Source organism: Phytophthora infestans, genomic scaffold (genome assembly GCF_000142945.1).
Source record: "Phytophthora infestans T30-4 supercont1.41 genomic scaffold, whole genome shotgun sequence".
NCBI lineage: Eukaryota > Oomycota > Peronosporomycetes > Peronosporales > Peronosporaceae > Phytophthora > Phytophthora infestans.
Window position 1 is genome coordinate 812,088 of NW_003303718.1, and position 18,751 is coordinate 830,838.

Here is an 18,751-nt window from a genome sequence, read left to right on the forward strand (position 1 = left end):
GACGGTCCAATCTCTGCAGGTCCACTAGGTCGCGCTCCAGTACGCGGATTGCCAGTGCATCTCCTGAGCACAGGTCCTCGCTATTGTTGCTAGAGCCAGTAGTGGTGCGTGGCACAGTCAGCAGGAAGCGGCCGCGACCGGCACTAAAGCCGTGCAACTCCAGCCAATTGACAGACATCTGAGCGAAAGGAAGGTACGAATAGGGTACGGGACGTGTACCCCATGTACCCCCAAAGGGCAAGTTGAAGCTCTACTAAGGATCCCCCATTTCAACTACAGTCTGTAGCTGACCAACTTGTTCAACATGCGGGCACGAAAAACTTCCTGCAAATGAGAACCTTGAGCACTGGAAAACTTCAACCTAAGTCTTGAGTCGGCATGGTCTGTGATCCTGCTGTCTGGGCTAGCGGAAGTCGATGGGGACCGTTTCGACCCGCAGAGGTTTCATCACCATACGATATCCGCTTGACGGTCGCCTCCCACTCTCTAGCCTAAACGCCAACGGATCATGGTATCTGCTCGTCGCGAACTGCGCTGTTTGCTGGAGCTAGCGGTGCCCAGCGCACTGTCCACCTACTGCTTCTTCGCCGTCTCCATCACTGAGTTAAGTGTTGTGGGGCATCTAGGTGTGGACGAACTGGCGGCCGTGGCGTACGCGCAGATGTGCATGGACCTGTCCATCCTTGTGAGTATGCAAGGCTTTAATGCCGGTATGAACGCGTTGTGCTCGCAGGCCTTTGGCGCCAAGAACTATCACCTGCTGGGAGAGTACGCACTGATGACGAGTCTTCTGCTCACTGTGGCGTGCGTTCCGCTGGCAGTGCTCTGGTGGAACCTAGGTGATATCCTCCTGCTTGCAGGCGTCACCGATCGGGTGGCAGCGCTCGCCGGCATCTACTGCCGATTGTCACTGCTGTGGCTCTGGCCGCGCAGTATGTTTCAAGTGCTTTCGTGCTTCTACCAGGCGCAGCACATTGTGCAACCTACGGCGGTTTTCAACATGCTAGCAGTAGCGCTCAACGGCTTTCTAGTGATCGGGTTCACGCACGGGCACTTTGGATTGCCGGAGCTCGGACTTGTCGGGTGCCCGATTGGCACAGCGATGGCGTTGTTCGCCAGACTCGCTGGCTATTTCGTGTACATGAACTTGTACCGCAAGTTCCACCGCCGATGCGCTTGGCGCTGCGACGGCAGCTTCTTGGATGCCAACATTCTTCGCAGCCTTTTGTCTGTGGGAATTCCACTCGCGGGTGGCACGCTGTTCGAAAACGCACAGCTCATTACCATGACGCTTTTCGCTGCGACGATCGGTGAGGTCCAGCTAGGCACACACAACGCGATGATGGAGTTGTTCTTCTTTGCGACCTCGCCCCTTTATGCTGTCGTAAGTGCGGGGGTAACGCGCATGGGCATGCACTTGGGGGCAGGCAAACCATCGGAGGCTCTTCTCGCAGCCCAGATGTGTGGAATATGCATTGCACTGCTCACCACAACCAACGGCGTGATCGTGGTGAGCGCGCGACGACAGCTCGGGTGGCTGTTTTCCAACAACCCGCAAGTCATCGACACCTTCAGCGAGATATGCGCGCTGGCCGCGTTGGCATACTTTGTTCTGGCGTTCTTCTACTACTCCTTCGTAAGTCTCCATTTCCAGCATAATGTACTTGCTCACTTTGGTGATCAGCTACTAAGCACTCGTGGCTTTCTATTGTAGGCGGTGCTGAAGGCGCAGGCGAGACCCATGCCCATCATGATGGGCTTCGCCATTGGGGCGTGGCTGGTCGGCGTGCCCACGGCGTACATACTGGGCGTGCACCAGACGCACCCGAACCTGCTGGGCGTCTGGCACGGCATTATATGCGGCTACGCTGTAACGTCATTCATTGGGTTTGCGGTAGCTTTTGGGCGGCCCAATTGGCAGCTTGAGGCAGACAAGGCGGTCGCGCGCTCACACCTCAAGGAGAAGGAGCTCGCGTCGCCGCAGGAGTCGGACATGCTGCTCGCCTAAGCCGCGATAGAAACCGCGTAGCACAACGGTAGAGACCCCCAAGTTGCCGAGATACGCAGTGCTCAGGAGCCAGCTTGTCACGTCAGATTCGCCTGATTCCGCTGAATCGGCGGTCTCCCACAGCCGAGATTCTTGGGCGGTCCGCTTCACCGAAATCGAAGTGTGCATGTAATGAACCACTTATCGGTAATCACCGCTGTATCTTCAAATAACCTTGTATATCTGCTAGTGGACTTGACAAACACAAAGACTACTTTCCATTCCAATCGTGTACCGAAGTCACGGTACTGTTGCCAAGAGTGTTGGCGTTAAGCAAGAGTGATGACTCGCTAGACGGCCGAGATCGCGATCGCCGTGCTGCCACACTATCACAGTGACTATGGCCCACAAAGATCTGGTTTGCTTGCGGCCACTCCAGCCTGAACACCGTTCGCACAGTGAACAACTCTGTACAACACTGTACAAGTTGTATACACGTAATCCCAAACGGAGAAGACGAGTCCCGCGCAGCAGATCTGGCGGCCGCAACTTGCGACTCGCGAGGCAACTGAGTCTCACTCTGAGAGTCTGAGAGACCGCAGTGCGGTATAATTTCGTACACCCGCCACACTGTGGCGCCCACTGCTTCGCTCCTCCAACAGTTCAACGTTGCCCGACATACAGTATGGATTTCAGTACATGCACCCTCAAATCATGCAGGGATCCACTTAGTCAATACTACTCACGATCGAATCTGCAACTGGTTTACTCCTCCTTGTCGAGGGCCTCGAGGCTTGTTCGCTGCGGGTCGCCCGCCGGGTGAGTATGCATGGCAGTACCGTATCGTGTCTAACGTTCTGGCGAGCGGACACAGTTATTGTATTTGCCGTGGGCTTCACCGCTCGCAGCCGGCCGGTACCAGGTCACGATGACCGCCACCAGCAAGTTGCCATCTTCCCTCGCGACATGAAGGCTTGAAGGTTGCGCCGCGCGATTTTAACGTGCACTTGATCAGGGATTCTCGCCGTGCTAGTGGTACTATGTCGGGTGGACGCGGATCCCACCCGGTGGGGCCCACCGTAGACACTGCGCTGGTCCGCCCCGAGTGAGTGACTTGCTGGCAGCAAGTTGCTGCACGCCTGCAAGGAGACACATCGCTGTTTTGCATCGTCCTTCGCCATCACCTCAGCATCAGGCGGGCAAGGCGTCGTCACCAGTTCATTGTGGTGGCGATGGAACCTCCAACCATTGAAGGTCTTGCAATGGAGGTATCACACACAGCACTTTGTCACAGGGTCTGTGCGCGTCTGAAATCTTGTAGCGGCATTCATTCCCGGGCGACGTGCTTTTCCAAAAGCAAGGGATAGATCGGAGATCGTTGTGCTGGACTTGCGAGCGTCAGAGCGCAATACCTCGCATTTTTGTAGCTTCTGTATTGAGACTCACCACCGGCCACAGACTGCTGTGCCACAGCGCAGTAGTGCAATTTGCATTGCAAACCGAATGACGTCGCGTGCTTGTGCTAAAAAGTCAAGAGGGTCCAACTTCATCTTGGCACTCACAAGATGACATCGTCGGGACGCGCCACAGCGATGGCCACCGCGGCCACACACCCGCAGCAACCAGCATAGTGTGGACGCCGGCTAGCTCTCATCTCTACTGTTAAAGACTCATCGCAAGGTCTAACGTTTTGAACGTAAGACTTAAATGCAGTGAGTGACGAGGGACAGCGCGACCAACACCACTCCTGGCAACATGTCAGCACTTCTCGACTCCAGAGAGCTGAAGTCCCGCTGCTTTTCCAACAAATGTGGCGTTCGAGCGGGCCGTTATGCCGGACGCCGGCCGACGTGGGCGATAGCCATACGTTGTTCCAGTACGCTGGGAAGCGATCCGGAGCGATTGACCAAAAACTGAGCTAATTGAGCAAAATCTACTTTACATGTGCGCGCCACTTGAGTCAAGCTAGACTGTACATGTAGTCTGCAGTATTTACATGTACATGTACAGTACTACATGTACCAAACTTCGAAGTAGCTTGTACAGGTACTGTACCACTAGCCGCCTGGCTATGCCTCTGTGGTCATAATCGTCGGCGGGGCTAGGGCGGCTACAGTGGGTTTCCAGTTGGACTCCAACTTGGAGGTCCAGAGACGCTGCCGGATTCGCCGGCCTTTTCTTTTCGAACGGCCCTCGCTCCCGCGCTGCTCACCCTTCCGCTCATTCGGCCATTTGCGTCGCGACGGCTACCGCGAAGCTTCTTCGGCAACCAACAGCAAATATGGACATTACCGTTCGAGTGGAGGTGCAATACGTGGCGCCCGAGAACGCACTGATCCGAGACGTGCTGCAGATGTTCCGCACGCCCGCCTGGGTGCGCTTCATGGTGCGCTACATCTCGCCGCACCTCAAGAACGCGGCCCCCGCCGACAAGTCGGTCATGGACAACCTTGCCTCCTGGACTGTCAGCGGCGCAAAGACCCCCAAAGTGGGCTCTAAGCGCTCGATTACCAGCGTCTCTCCCAGCTCTTCGTGCGCCCAGGATTGTGTCATTTGCCTTAGCGAGCTGCAGAACGGCGACGAGCAATTTGTGTCGCTGCCTTGCGGCCACGAGTTCCACCTGCCATGTATCCGCTCGTGGCTCAAGCTGCGCAGTACCTGTCCGAGCTGCCGTTTCCAGTTTCGCAAGGCGTTCTCGGGCAGCTACGCTGTGCGCACGCTCAACTCGGCGCTGCTGCTTAAGCAGGAACACCGACCACTGCCCAAGGAGGAGATTCTCAACACATGTGTAGGCCGCGAGACGGTTCGCGCCGTCGTTAATGTCACACTCAGCCAGATTGCCGCGCATGCCAAGCAGAGTCAGTACCCGTGCGTACTCAACGCCCTCATGATTCACTCAAACGGTGACAGCTTCACAGAGGCCGCTGCCTCAGATGCCGCCCTAGCCAAGAACAGTAACAGCAGCAACGGTGACAAGGAGACTGAAGACGGCGGTAGCAATGAGCCTCGCTCTAAACGAACACGCGTGGCTTAGATACCTGAGACAGAGAGATGTGTAATTATGAGCAGAACAAAGAACCATGTAAAGTACCCCGTGTACCCGCTTATTTGAGGGCGTTGTTTTGTACATCGTGAAGTAGTATTATACATGGTACATGTACAACGTTTGAAAATGCTGCATCGCAATTTCGAAAGTGGCAAAATCGTTTACAGTAGATAACAGTCTCAAAAAGTGTGTCTTAGCGTATGGTGCTTGATTTCGCATAAAATCTAATTTTATGCGAATTCCATGCCTTATCCCGGAAAACATGATTCTTGGAAAAGCACATGCTTGTTTTTTTGCATTTACCCTGCTGTTTTAAGTATTTTCGCATCTCATGCTACTTCTGGTATAAGTACGATCCTATGAAATACAGTTGGCTACATTTGTGACCCAAAAATTAAATTATGGAGGCTTCTACCCAAGAGTCGGTCTATTTCAACGACACCTGGGTTCTGCCGATACCTTAGTTATGAATTACTCTTTGTTATCAATACCGGTACACTATTGTACTGGCGAGATGAAATGCACCACCATTTTTTTGTTTTGCTCATAAATACAAAAGTAATTATCGGATTAATGCCGGCAGACCCGCAATGGAAACAGGGTAGCACAGAGATCACAGACAAACACACGTTGTTTGACTTTCTTGTCTTTTATTAAAATGGTGGAAGCTCAAACGTCTGCGGGAAATTGATGCTGATCATGCATGCACAGAACATTTCTTGCGATATTTAATAAACAAAGAAGCCTAAAGTGACAAGCTTTACGCCAGAATGCAGCTTGGAATGCAACGCATCTGCAGAAGTTGGTTTTAGCTACAGGAGCAGCGTAGGGATTGCTGCATGCAGTGTTAAACGCATCGCCGACAGCCCCACTTCCTAGGATCAAATGTGCATAGAAATGAGTAAAAAGGGCATTGTTGATTGTAATACTAAAGTTTGTAAGGACCAAAACATCTGATGCCGTATGTCAAGAACATAGCCTCGATTTTTTGGGCGGAACGAAAGACACGCACTTTTCGATTAAGTGTAGCATGTGAATTTGAGCAGATATTCAAGGATGATTATGACTACTTAAGAGAAGAAATCATTATCTTTCCAACAAAAAAAAGCCCATATAAATTGGGTAATTGGGTGAGAAGTTGTGAAGGGGCAATGTTTGGTGTTGCATTTCATCTCGCCAGTACAATATCAGGTACTCTACAAGTGCAAATACAGCAGCGAGACACTTCATCTTCCTCACTTTCCAACTTGCCAATGAGGTTGGAGGTCTCGTCCTCCCACTGTCGGTTGAGGCGGTCGAACACTTGGCTGGCTGTACTGGGCATCTTGGTAATTGACAAGTGAATCTGAGCTTCCTCTCTGTGCTTTGACTTTTTTCCAACAGGATTTCGCGAAAACCAGATATATTATAGATAATACGATGTCGCACTAGTTCAGATACATATTTTTGCCAATGATACCACGCTGTTATGTATACTTGAATATTACAGCTGCAGCCTAGTTATATTAAAAGTGATTGAGCTATATGCGAAAATATCGCAGCTTAGAATTATTAAGGCGTTTTAAATTTGAAACTGTATTGTTTGCGCCAGATAGCGTTGTATCGTGAGCAAATACTGCTATATAAGGTACATGCACATAACTGACGAAAAATTCACTTTTTTAGCCTGTGGCCTAGTGTACTATTAATACACTACATGTAGTACTGTAGTACTAAATGTTTGTGTTTTGTACGTTCGACATACGGTAAAACAAATTGTGTATTGTACAGTACTGTACACTCTTTAAAAAAAAACGCTCAAGTTTCATCTCGACTTGACAACGATTGAATGGATTACGCGTGTTGACGCCAGCCGTGCGTAAGACCAGAATTGCAATGTGCTTTTCAGGGCGATTTGCCAGCCGAACGACTTGGGTTCACTACCGTACATGTACATGTACTTCAAAGTTTTTTACTTACTGTAAGTACAAGCAGAGCGCGGCAACATTGTACTGTACAGCATGTTCGCACGCATTAATACAAGTACTGGAGGGTTCGTTACGGCGGATCCGCAGTCGCAGGTCATGGTCTCCGCATTGCGTGCACAGTCCGCAGGGCGTACGGCCCGTAATTACCCGTACTACGGGTACCGGTAATTACATGTATGGTTGTAGTCGCTCGTCGCCTGGATGCGACACCCGAAAGTAAGGCTTCCTTGGCAAGGACCTTGCCGCCCAAGACGAATCCGTCTTCGCCTGCAAACTCCCTCGGATGTGTCGGATACCCTCCCTCCCTCTCCGCGACTGATTTTCATGTCATCACGATGCCGGCTGGTGCTGATTCAGCACTGCTGAAAGCAGCCCGTGGCCATCGTGGCCATGATGGCATTTATGCCAGGCCATCCGACTCGACTTTGGCGTGTTGTCCGTGTTGACTGCGCAGGACAAGCGAGAGCGGGCTCCGCTGTCCGCGCGGCTTGTCTCTATGCAGTGGTCGTTCCCACCTTGTTGGTGGCGGTGACGAGCAGAGACCGGGGACCGTCGTCGCCAATCGATCAGTCCGCTCCGTACCACACATCCGCTTGTCGTTCACTGCGCGCAGCAGGTCGACTCGACCTGTCCAGCCCTTTATTAGATTCAAGGGCCTCATTCTTGCCACCTACGGCCTTACAGCATACCGTACTTGCATCTTGCACCCCTGAGCAGGCTTACAGTAGCGACGAGCAACTTACTCGGCGCAAGCCGCAATACAAGTGCGTACGGCCATTGCTGCATGCGACCAGTCAGTTTCCACCATCCGCCGATAGTGCCAGGACTTGAGGCGAGGCGATCGACGCCGTGTGCCCCGTCTTGGCGTAGCGCAGTCATCGCCGCGCCCGTTTCTGCTTGTAAATGAAGCTCGTCAACACGCGCTGAACACGCGGCAAATCGGCGCCGGTGGTTCCGGCCCCAAGCTCAAGCTGGAAGCGATCGAGCGAGCCACGGACAAATGCACGAAAGCCTCGCCGGGAGGACAGCAGCCAAGTGATCATTGCAGCTGGGTGGTCTTCGACTCAAAGTTCGAGTTGAGGTCTAGAAGATTTGCGCGCAATCGCCCGCCACCAGCAGCTGAAGGGTCAGGCGACCGTGGACGCGGGAGGCTCCCCAGCGGGAGCCAGCAACAGCGCTGATTGAGCCGAAAGTGCTTCCGTAGTCGCCGCTGTAGCTGAGGTCGCGTTTCTCGCAGGGAACTGTGCCGGGCACTTGACTCCAGTGTACCTCTGTTTAGTGATCAGCTTCAACGTCATAGAAGCGAGTTTGCAGTGAGGCTCACCTCACTGAGGTAATCTCAGTGAGGTCACACGGCTGAGTGCAGTGGCGTGTGGCAATAGGCGCTCAAGCGACAACTCCAGCTCCCCGAGCGCGGATCCTTGCGCTTCACTGCTGTCCGATGTCCTAGATGTTACCAGTAGCTCCAGTGCTTCCAATAGAGGCCTCGTCGACGACCCCGGGTCAAGATGCGCCTTCGATCGACCAGCGGTTGGCTGCGCCGTGTCCGCCGTAGTCCGCTTCAACGCCGACACAGCACACCGATGCATGGATTGACTACTGTGAGGTGAAGGAATCAGTCGAGCCATGGCGAGCCCCATCATGTGCGCGTTAGTGTCCGTTGCCTCTTCGCTTGACAAGTACGTTGTTCGCTTCCACACACTCGAATGGAAACCTGAGCTACAGGCAACTGGTAGCAGCCGTGTCCACGTGGATCGTCGGTCGGGATCTTGCTGGAGCTCGCGGAGAAGCCGAGGGGCTACACGACCTTCCCACGCGTCTGACGTATCGTGTGGGCTGTGGTCGTGCAGCAGCTGCAGTAGGAAAACTGCTGTCCCAATCTGGACGAGTAGAGTCGCGATGTCGTCTAGAGCTCGGACTTGGGCTGTAGCGAGAACAACATCGGCATTTGAGCTGTTATTCATTGCCATGTCCATGAACGCCAACACGGCGTGCTCTGCTTCAATCAAAGATCGTAGCTTCAGCGTTTGCGCTACCACCAGGTTGGCGACGGTCGAGCATACGGACTTAACACCCGTCGAACCGATCAAAGTTTTGAGATGGCGCAGAGCTTCCGGATCCGTGTAGTCTCGTGGGTCCACCTCGCTTGAGGCCCCAGGAGCCAATACAAAGCAGTGTTTGCGCACAGCAGCCAGAACTGAAGGCGATGATACCGTTGTAGAAGGTAGAGGATGACACCATGTCGTCACGAGAGAGACATAGAGCCACGAAAGTCTGTCAACTAGTGAGCACTGCTCGAACTCCTTCTCAGACACACGCGGGAACTCAGTTGTCCATTCTAACAGCCTCTTGTCCTGGGGGAGAATCGAAGTCGAAGCACTGCACTCGTCTGCGAGATCCTTAGCAAGGGCGTTCTGGACCGCTTCGCCCAGCGAGACGTCGCTCATATCGTTCAATTCGCTGCTGCCTCCAAGCAATCTTTGGCTAGCCCTGAGGAAACATCGAATTTGCACACACGCGTCTTGAAGGGAGCAGCGCAAAGCTACTCCATCACTTGTCTTGCCTGCCCCATTGGAGTCCGACGTACCCACGATTCCCCTCATGAAGCGGACGAAGCAACTCCGAACACGGCAAATAATCGCGCTTCTCATGTTGTTATCCAGCCGGATGTGGTTCAATAAGGCACTCGTAAGCCTCAAACAGCGTTCTTCTTCACGGATATGCTCGAGGTTAGCAGAGAACGACGAAGCATTGCTGCGACTGTCGGGCTTACGGCTCAAAACTGAGGCAGTTGGGGACGCTAGTCTCAATTCTGCACTGCCTGGCCGCAGTGCTTGACTCGACTGCACGCGTGAAAAGCTCGAAAGCCTTCGGTTGCTCGCAGTGACTTTGTGTTCCGCTGGTTCATTCTTTTCTTGTACGAGAGCAGACACTTCGTCTCTTTGGAGAATGGCGTCACGCTTCACCACTGACACGAGCCCCAGCTCCACTTGCTCCACTAAACTCGTTCGCATCCGATCCATGCGTTGAATCATCCGCTCCGACTGCTCAGTCGCTTCTTCGGTTTCTACGAGTTCATCGAGAACGTAGTTCCCCGCCGCAAGACTCGACAGGATCTCCAACAGTCCAACTGCAGACGACGGTGCTGTGGTCAATACCTGCTCAAAGCACTGGTCGAAAATGATCCTGTGGAACCACCAGCACTTGGAAAAGTTCGCTGTCTGCTCGATTAGCTGAGCATTCTTGCAGATGTACTGCGTGTGTCTGACTGCGCACTCCATTCGAGCACGAAGCGAGTCCAGCAGCGGCAATTGGGTTCGCCTTGCCAAATGAGCATTCGCTTGACGCCATTCCCGCACCCACGTAGCCCGAGGCGCCGACGAAGTGTTGATACGATACCGTTCATTGTCCAAGAACCCTTCGAGCAGAGACCGGAACTCTGAAGCCGACTCGTTCGCTAGGAGAAGTTGATGAATAGTGTACGCGATCCCTTCAGCGTCTCCATTCAAAAGGAATGTCTGATAATACTCGGCTAGGAAATGCGAGTTTTGTTCTAGAAGCCGTCGGAGGTGATTGCAGTGAGTCAACAAGTCCGCTATCTCCCGTTCAGCTCCACTAAAGCTCGTTTGTACTCGCTGCAAGTGTTTGGCTTTGATGTGGCTTGGAAGAAGAGACGACCTGGCGTTCGAGTTGCCAACTCCGTGGCACATTGCCCATTGCGTCTCATCATGAGCGATGGCCAAAGCTGCTAGAAACAGCGGAAAGGAAGGGGCCACCAGTCCCGGATTGTGTTGCATTAGTTGCACGCAATTCTTTGTGAGCCAAATTGCCACTTCTCGTCGCTGGCGATGGTTCACGCCACAGTTCCTCAATGCGTACTTACCTAGTGAGTTCATAGATCTCTTCAAAGACACAGCCGAGCGGTTTTTTCCAAACGAGGGAATCGAAGAAGTCTCGGGACTGAGAACCGCAATGGATAGCGACGACGTGACTTGCTGATAAAGCAGATCGTGGAGATTGACGACGTGGTTGCGATGAATAGTGAACACCATTCGGTCTCGAGCGACAGTCTCCATGAAATCCCACAAGAACGACGGGGAACCGGAAGAGGACGACGGCGATGATGGCGTCGACGGAATAGATCTGGGAGACATTGAGGCAGTTCTGCTGTCTCTTGCGAAGAGTTGGTGAGGGACGCATAGTACCACACAGATCACCCAGTCGACAACGTCAGCAGCGTTAAGAAGGTCTGGAAGACTGGAATGTGACGCGTAAGCACCACTCACGGGTGGCTCGAGGTCAAACACGCCTTGTTGTCTGAGTTTGGCGAGATCTCGACACGCCTCGAAGCGCTCGAAGCACGAGAGTGTAAGTGCAGCAAGAGATGCTCCTTTGTCAGCGACTTGCAGGTGGAAGTCATGCTGGATCGCCAGCAGTGGCGCCGTACCAAAGTGAAGCACGAACTCGCGCACACGATGATCAGTGTGTTCCAGTGGCGAATACACTGCGATTGGTGTTGCGTTGTCCCCTCCTAAAGTCTGCGCGTGATGGAGATAACAGTAGACTGCAAGCAGCGCTGGGATGATACTGAACGAGGTCCACAGCAGATTCACTTTGACGTACGTGGTGACAGTAGCGAGTACGAGGCGGGTGAGCTCCGGGTGGCTGTCAAAGGTCAACAAACACGAATCACTGCTGCTGTTGTCCGAGAAAAGCCTCGTGAGGGTTTCCCACGCTGCCTGCTGCCAATGATGTAGGCGCTTCATGAGCTGGTAGACACTGGCGGCAACATTGTACAGTTCTTTGCGGTCGAGATCAGCAGCTGGCAGGTTCGCGTTCACTTTTTCGTACGAAATGGACTGCATTGTCAAATATTGTCGAGAGAAAAACTCGACATCGTCCAGAGTCTGCCGGATGTTCGCATTGCTTGGGCTTCTCTCGATTGAAGCCGAATGTCGAGAAGTCGGCTGCGTGAGATCTTCTCTTGACACGTCGGCGGTCAAGTCCTTTTTCTCAGTAGAAATTGACACTGTTGCACCCTTCCGTTTGGTCTTCAATAGCGTCTTGTGGCTACCGAGACGTGCCATGAGTTCGCCCGCTTCGTCGATAAGACATGGCAACTCATCCAACAGAGCCGACACCATTTTTTCAAGGGACTCCCTAGTAGACAGTCACGTAATGATCAACCGGCAACCGTCGAGTATTTTTAACGAGCTACCTTACCATTAGAAACTAGAGCTAGAGCTCTTTACAAAGATGGCAAACCAGCGTGAAGATGGAGATTTTGACGAGATGTGCGTGAATTTTCGAGGTCGCGGAATGACTCAGGTCCCGTCGAGTCTCTTCTCAATGGAAAATATTCGACGAGTAGATTTATCGTCGAATGTACTGACGCGATTCCCTGGATCTCGAGTGAGTCAAGAGTTGCCGTACTTGGAAGTGTTGGTGCTGAGTAACAATCTGCTTCATGTGCTGGAAGATATCTTGGCTTTGGCTTCTGCGCCGCGGTTATGCGAGCTAGATTTGCGTGACAACCCCCTTCGATTGAGTCATAATCGACTGTACTTGTTGGAGTCTCTACTTTTCAGTGATACAGATCTCGATGAAGAGATTCTACGCGAACTGCATCGAGATGAAAGATTAAAGAAGTTCTCGAGTGCTTCTCAACCTGCACGAGAAGTTCTGTATCGGTCACGGCTTCCTCGTCGACGCGTGTTCCCAATGCTGCAGCTACTGAATCGCGAGTGGATCACGGACTCGGAGTCTCGCCAGGTAGAGCTTGAAAGAGGCAAAGCACTGGAGTACTTTAGACCGCAGCATCAAGGCGACAATAAGAGTGAAGGCAGTGGTAGCACACTAAAGCACAAGACAAGGAGCGTCGACAGAGGCAAAGGGAATGAGAGGAGCTTCGATGGGAGCAGAATGACTGTCAAGCAAATGGTAAGCACTTGGTAGTAAATGAGTGAGTGACGTCTCCTTTCAACAGGACAGCGATCATTTAATAGCGCTTTTTGTTTGCAGCTCCGAAATGAAGCACGAATCACTGCTATTCCGCTGCCCCAAGTTCTCAAACGGTACCAAATTGATGCCGAAAGCTGTGAGGAGATTCGAGACACTAAATCAGCTGATACACCGCCACGAATTTCGACAAATACACCCGAGAAGCATGCAAACAGTGCAAACAGCGAGCTTCTAGATGAAAGTGAAGAAGAAGAAGAAGAAGACAGCCAGCATAAGCTCTTGCAACAACTATTTCGTCCTTTGGCATCGAGTACTCCGGAAGATCCAGCGCAGTTTTCCCCAGAGTGCAAACCAAGTTGTGACTTGGAGCCGTGGAACTATCCGATCAGCACTTTTGACGACCTGCACAGCGACGAACGACACTACGTCCGGTACAAAAGCAAACATGTTGCTGGCACTCTAGAGCGCGACGATCACTTCTTTGAATCGACGACATTTCTTGACTGTGTCGCGCAGTGTGAACGCTCTCGTCGCTTGACTATTCGAGCGGTGGATCATCTAACGCAACCTCTAGGAAACAAGAGAGGGGTGTCCAGCAATCCCAACGCAACTAGGCGAACCAAATCAATACCTGATCTTCCGATTTCGGAGGCGACAGCCAATTTGACTGACAACCTCACGGCCAACTTCAGCAAACGCCAGACCCTCGAGAGTTTTAAGGTTAGTTTTTTTCTTCTTCTAAAAAGCTGCTGGTTAACACACCCTCATTGTTTTTTGTAGCGTGTAAAAGATTTTCAGCGGAGACAAGTGGTTGTAGGCGAGTATCAAATTGAAGCAGGTCCGTATTTCATGTTGAAGCTTTTGAGTTTGCGTCGACTCAGAACCTCTCCATGTCTTGGGTTTGCCAGAGGTCAGTGACTATTTGTTGGCAGAGCAAGTTGCACTACGGCAGAAGACGAATCAATTGCTGAGTAGTCAAGCAACAATCGAGAATCCTTGGCAAGAGAATCCTCACACCATTGAGGCAGGGTTGGAGGAATCTCTCAGCAAAGTGAAACTTCGCAATGCAGTGGACTTGGCTAACACGTTAGGAGGATCCAAAGAGCACAAAAGGTTGTTCCAGGCTCTGATCGACGCAGACGCCAAGGTGATTGAAGAGGAACGCGTCACGGAAGAGCACAAAGCGCATCGGCAGCGTCTTCGGCGCATCAAATCTCCGCAAGAAGTGAACACTAAGACCAGACGAGATGTCGAGCTCGCCAAGAAACTCGCCAGCCTGCATGCCGTACGAAACGTGTTCTTGTTGTACACTGTGAGGTTTCCATGACGTATACGTAAGTAACTTGTGTTTCGCTTGGCTGGTACGCAGGAATCGCCATGGCAAACGCGCAACTGGAAGGCCAAAGTGAAGCTCGTCGAACGAAAACGAGATGAGAACGACCACGTTGCGCATACTGTTCCGTCACTTCGACGAGGGGAAAGAATACTACAACCAAGTCGAACCCAAGCAAGCGGTAAACCACCCCCGCAGTCAACCTTAGCGACTGCAAGGTTTAACTCGTCGAAGAATGTTCCAGCTACGCAAGCTGCGAAATTTCGCACCATTGAGACTGTGGAGAGAGCGGCGCAGGATTCGTTGGTGGAAGTGAATTCACACGATCTGCTTGTGCGTTGCTCGGAGATCCGTCAGCACAAGGACAAGCACGTGAAAGCATTGGCCACGTATCGTGATCATTTCCTCCATGAGGAAGCGGAATGGCAACACATGCGTCAGGACCCGATCAACGTCGTACGCCGACACTTACGTCGCCAACTGTACCAAGACGTCCAGCAGATCCAGATCGGGAGTGTGGAGTACGTCTACTCGCCAGTTTTCCAGTAACCTAAACGACAACGACAACGAACACTGGTGCACAACAAGAATAAGTTGCTACTTCAGTGTTAGTAAGCAGACCCCGCACAAGCGTGGAGCTCTTCGTGTCCCACGAGCTTTCTATCGTACTATCGCTTGCTCCAGGCAGAACCCGGGAGCAGTTGCTCATGTGCACGGATCAACCGAGTGGTCCCCACGAGGGAAGACTGTGTCATGCACTAGGAATCTGAGTCTCCGTTTCAATCTCTACATATCTGGCCAGATTGGTGTCGCTCTGGAGACGTGGGTTGCCACCAAAGATCGGCTTAAGGTACTTTTCGTCCAGATCCACCCAACGACCGTGCACGCTGCGGGACCCAAGAGGAGACAGAGACTGTCGTAGTAGCGGTTGTTGCTCGTCAGCTTTACCCGTGTAACTGTCTTCGCAGTTAACGATATCTCGCTCAGGCTGAGGGTCTCCCGCCAGTCCAAGCACACGCAGTAGAGGACCTGTCGCCGCACCGAAGAACACAGTCGTGAACAACACCAGGAACAGTGTGGAGCTCTTGAGAATCGCCGCGTGGATGGGGTTACCCGTCGATACATTCAGCACCAATGCGAAAGCAATAGCACCACGCAGACCAGAGAACCAGATGACAATTTGGTACGTGAAGGGGATTTTTTGCTGCTCTGAGCGCCCAAGGTTTGCGAGAGAGCACAGTGGAAAGGTGTTGAGCGCTCGAGCCAGCAAACACGCCCCGAAATTGGCAAAGATAAACTTCCAGTCCCAGACGAAGGAGTCTCGATACGCGAACACGCTGAGTCCAAGATACAGGTAGATGAAGTTCTCGGCCAGAAACGCCATTGTGGACAGTAATTGCTTGAACGCGAACGCACTGGCCTTGGAGATGTTGTACATGTGGTAGTGTCGGATGAACACGCCACTGAAGAACACCGCAAGCAGTCCGCTGAGCTCGAACAAATCGGCCGCCAAGTAACTCGCGTAGCAACTGAGCAGAATGATGGACATCTCGTAGATGGGGTGCTGACGCAGTGCAGGGTCTGAGTGACGTAAAAAGTAAGCAGACGAGTAGCAGATGGCTCCAGACAAAGCCACAGAGCCCACACCGATACTCAGCAGTCTGAACACCATGAACATGGCTACTTGGGCATTGACGTCGGTGTTACCGCTCTCCACGAACCGCTGGAAGAGCGTAAAGATGACGATAGCCACTGCGTCGTTTAGTACACTCTCTCCGAACACCAAATTGAACAGCAGAGAGGGAGCTTTGCACTTCTTGAACACAAGCAGCGTCGCCACCGGGTCGATAGCAGAGATCAGCGATCCGTAGAGAAATGCCTCGGCGGAGGTGAGATGAGTGATCACCCCCATGTTGCCTAGCCAGATGAGGATTCCTCCCGTGGCGAAAGTAGCCACTAAAGTGCCAGCAATTGCCAACAACAAGATGGCAAAAAAGTTGCTGAAAAAGCCTTTGCGTTGAGTATTGAAGCCTGCCTCCAGGATGATCGGGGGAAGCAGTCCAAGGAACAGAATCTGCGGATCTAGCCCCGCGCCTTGCACGCGCTGATACAATTGAGAGCCCAAAATATTCAACTTAGCAGATAGATTACTAGTACAATAATTGCAATTGCGGCGACCTACCACTTCCGAAACAAGCGCGAGCAATGCACCGCTCAACAGACCAAAGAAAATTGCCCACGAAGACGTGGACAACAGCGGAGCCTCGCGCATACGATCGATGCGGTAGGCTACGTTCACTAGTAGCAGCTGGATCACGGCACACACCAGCAGCTCAGCACCCGCCCAGCGCTGCTGCTCCGCTTCGGCCTCGGCCGCCAAAAGGATCGGCATCGTCTTGGCAAATTAGGCAATGTTGCTGTCTCTACCATGTCAAACACAAAACTGCGAGAATTTGTTTTTTTTTGACAGTTTCAATTTGAAATCCCTCCATGTAATCAAGTCTGACAGACAAATTGAAAGTGAGGATGTGCTGAAAAATATCCTGTCAGAGATTATTTTGTTTGACACACAGCCATGGTGCTTCGTATCCCTGTCATCTCTTCCATCGAAGGACTGGGAGCAGCCGTTCGCTCGCGCCTCGCGGTGTCCTGTGCCGCCGCCGCGCAACAGGTGGAGGTCGTTGACGTCCCCGTCCCGGCCCAGCAAGTCTGGACGCTCACTTCCACGCAGCGCCAGACGCTCGAAGACGCCGAGTTCGTCCTGGCCGACGCCAGTTTGGGCGCCAAGTTGCTACTAGACCGCGCAAACTTCCTACCGAAGGAATCGCCCAATCTTTTGCAATCTGTCAAATGGATCCAGTCCACCTATGCCGGCGTGGAACCATTTTTTCAGCAACTGGCCCAGGCGGACCGAAATGAATTCCCAAAGTTTATCCTGACCCGCGCTGGCGGCATCATGCCAAATGCCATGGCGCAATACGTCTTCGGCTGGGTCATCGCGCTCGAACGCAAGTTCATCGAGGTACAAAAGTTCCAGAAGCAACACAAATATGCTAGGACGGAGTTAAAGTACCGATCTTTTAGGCCCTTGACCGTCAGTATCCTCGGACTTGGCGAGATCGGCCAGGGAATCGGTCGGTTGATGAAGACTGCGGGGTTTAAAGTCGTGGGGTTTAAGCGCCGCATTAGCAAGGAGGATGCTGATAAACTGAAGGAAAGTGCTGACCGAGTGTCGTGCGACCTTGACGATGTTCTTAGCGTTGCTGACTTTGTCGTTAACGTCTTGCCAAGTACCGATGCCACGAGAGGGATACTGAATGTGGAGCGACTGCAGGCTTGCAAGGACAAGAAACCAGTATTCATTAATGTCGGACGCGGAGATGTGATTAACGAAACCGAATTAGTGACTGCGCTGGATGAAGGACTCTTATCCAAGGCCGTGTTGGACGTATTTGAGAAGGAGCCATTGCCTAGAGAAAGTCCGCTGTGGAGCCACCCATCGGTATTCCTCACCCCGCACGTGTCAGCGCTCAGCCTCCCGGAAGAAGTGGCGGATGTGTTTGTGAAGAATTTGGATCTGCGTATGAAGAACGAACCGCTGCTGTATTCAGTGGACTGGGCAAATGGGTACTAAGGTCAGATTCTGATACTGAAGGTGCACTACTTGCGAGTTGCAGTATCGCTTTTTTTAGAGTTGAGAGAAGAACGTCTAATGACTCGTTCCAGCATTTTATGGGCGGACATTCTCATTGGCGTCCGTAGAGTGCCAAATTTAGGAGCTACTCAATACTTCGAAGTATTGCCCCAGCCACTACTGTAGAGAAAAAAAGATTTGTATCTTCCTGCCTTCCTTCAGAAAGTAAGGTACTAGTATCCGTGTCACGAGCACATGAAGCAAATGGCGACAGGGTGATCGTGGCCCTGTACTGACAATCATTCCGACCCGTGACGTGGGGCCTCAGCTAAAGATTTTGCGTGGTGGAAAGCGCGTGATGGAAGGGCTTCCCGATTAATAATTTCGTCTAGCAACCGCATTGGGTCGCGAAGCTCCAAGCGCAGACATTGAGATCTCTGCTGCCTCTGCCTCTGCCCACAGCGCTCAGCCGCAAAGCGACGACATTCTGAAAGAAATTAAAATTCCTGAAGTTGGCCACAAAGAGAACCATCAGCCGCTGATTTTCGTGAACTATCGTCTGAAAACTAATCTGGAAAAGATCCAGCACTTCCACCGAATTGTCCAAAATGCGCTGTACATGTACTAGCGATTCTGAAGAACGAGCAGAATGCGTAAGGTCGTTTTTTGGTGATAAGCCGAATTCTCGAACATTTTTGCCGGCGCAGAATGGCTCAAGATTAAATTGTGCAGGGCCAGTTGATGCATTTTCGTGTGGTCGATTCGATTCAATCAGGTTTGTAGGCGCATTTTGAGCAACGGCACGCCATACACGCTTCATCAG

The 18,751-nt window shown here is 52.2% G+C and overlaps 7 protein-coding genes across 7 annotated transcripts; 4 read left to right on the forward strand and 3 right to left on the reverse strand.

The window, feature by feature from the left end:
• Positions 1 to 508: 508 nt before the first annotated feature.
• Positions 509 to 2,008, forward strand: PITG_16092 (Multidrug/Oligosaccharidyl-lipid/Polysaccharide (MOP) Flippase Superfamily; the record flags this gene model as incomplete). The annotated part of the gene is made up of 2 exons (XM_002897818.1): positions 509 to 1,636; positions 1,715 to 2,008. The coding sequence occupies 2 exons, from the start codon at positions 509 to 511 to the stop codon at positions 2,006 to 2,008; spliced, it is 1,422 nt and encodes a 473-aa protein (XP_002897864.1).
• Positions 2,009 to 4,220: 2,212 nt separating this feature from the next.
• PITG_16093 (uncharacterized protein) lies at positions 4,221 to 5,021 on the forward strand (the record flags this gene model as incomplete). The annotated part of the gene is made up of 1 exon (XM_002897819.1): positions 4,221 to 5,021. The coding sequence occupies one exon, from the start codon at positions 4,269 to 4,271 to the stop codon at positions 5,019 to 5,021; it is 753 nt and encodes a 250-aa protein (XP_002897865.1).
• Positions 5,022 to 7,400: 2,379 nt separating this feature from the next.
• Positions 7,401 to 7,879, reverse strand: PITG_16094 (uncharacterized protein; the record flags this gene model as incomplete). The annotated part of the gene is made up of 2 exons (XM_002897820.1): positions 7,401 to 7,627; positions 7,744 to 7,879. 2 exons carry the CDS (start codon positions 7,877 to 7,879, stop codon positions 7,401 to 7,403), a joined length of 363 nt encoding a protein of 120 aa, XP_002897866.1.
• Positions 7,880 to 8,325: 446 nt separating this feature from the next.
• On the reverse strand, positions 8,326 to 11,865 carry PITG_16095 (uncharacterized protein; the record flags this gene model as incomplete). The annotated part of the gene is made up of 2 exons (XM_002897821.1): positions 8,326 to 9,542; positions 9,774 to 11,865. 2 exons carry the CDS (start codon positions 11,863 to 11,865, stop codon positions 8,326 to 8,328), a joined length of 3,309 nt encoding a protein of 1,102 aa, XP_002897867.1.
• A 391-nt stretch (positions 11,866 to 12,256) lies between these two features.
• PITG_16096 (uncharacterized protein) lies at positions 12,257 to 14,843 on the forward strand (the record flags this gene model as incomplete). The annotated part of the gene is made up of 7 exons (XM_002897822.1): positions 12,257 to 12,801; positions 12,904 to 12,940; positions 13,022 to 13,097; positions 13,290 to 13,681; positions 13,896 to 14,246; positions 14,331 to 14,405; positions 14,529 to 14,843. The coding sequence occupies 7 exons, from the start codon at positions 12,257 to 12,259 to the stop codon at positions 14,841 to 14,843; spliced, it is 1,791 nt and encodes a 596-aa protein (XP_002897868.1).
• A 202-nt stretch (positions 14,844 to 15,045) lies between these two features.
• PITG_16097 (Monovalent Cation:Proton Antiporter-1 (CPA1) Family) lies at positions 15,046 to 16,686 on the reverse strand (the record flags this gene model as incomplete). Its single annotated transcript, XM_002897823.1, has 2 exons — positions 15,046 to 16,398; positions 16,477 to 16,686. 2 exons carry the CDS (start codon positions 16,684 to 16,686, stop codon positions 15,046 to 15,048), a joined length of 1,563 nt encoding a protein of 520 aa, XP_002897869.1.
• Positions 16,687 to 16,869: 183 nt separating this feature from the next.
• PITG_16098 (D-isomer specific 2-hydroxyacid dehydrogenase, putative) lies at positions 16,870 to 18,058 on the forward strand (the record flags this gene model as incomplete). Its single annotated transcript, XM_002897824.1, has 1 exon — positions 16,870 to 18,058. One exon carries the CDS (start codon positions 16,870 to 16,872, stop codon positions 17,926 to 17,928), a length of 1,059 nt encoding a protein of 352 aa, XP_002897870.1.
• Positions 18,059 to 18,751: the final 693 nt, after the last annotated feature.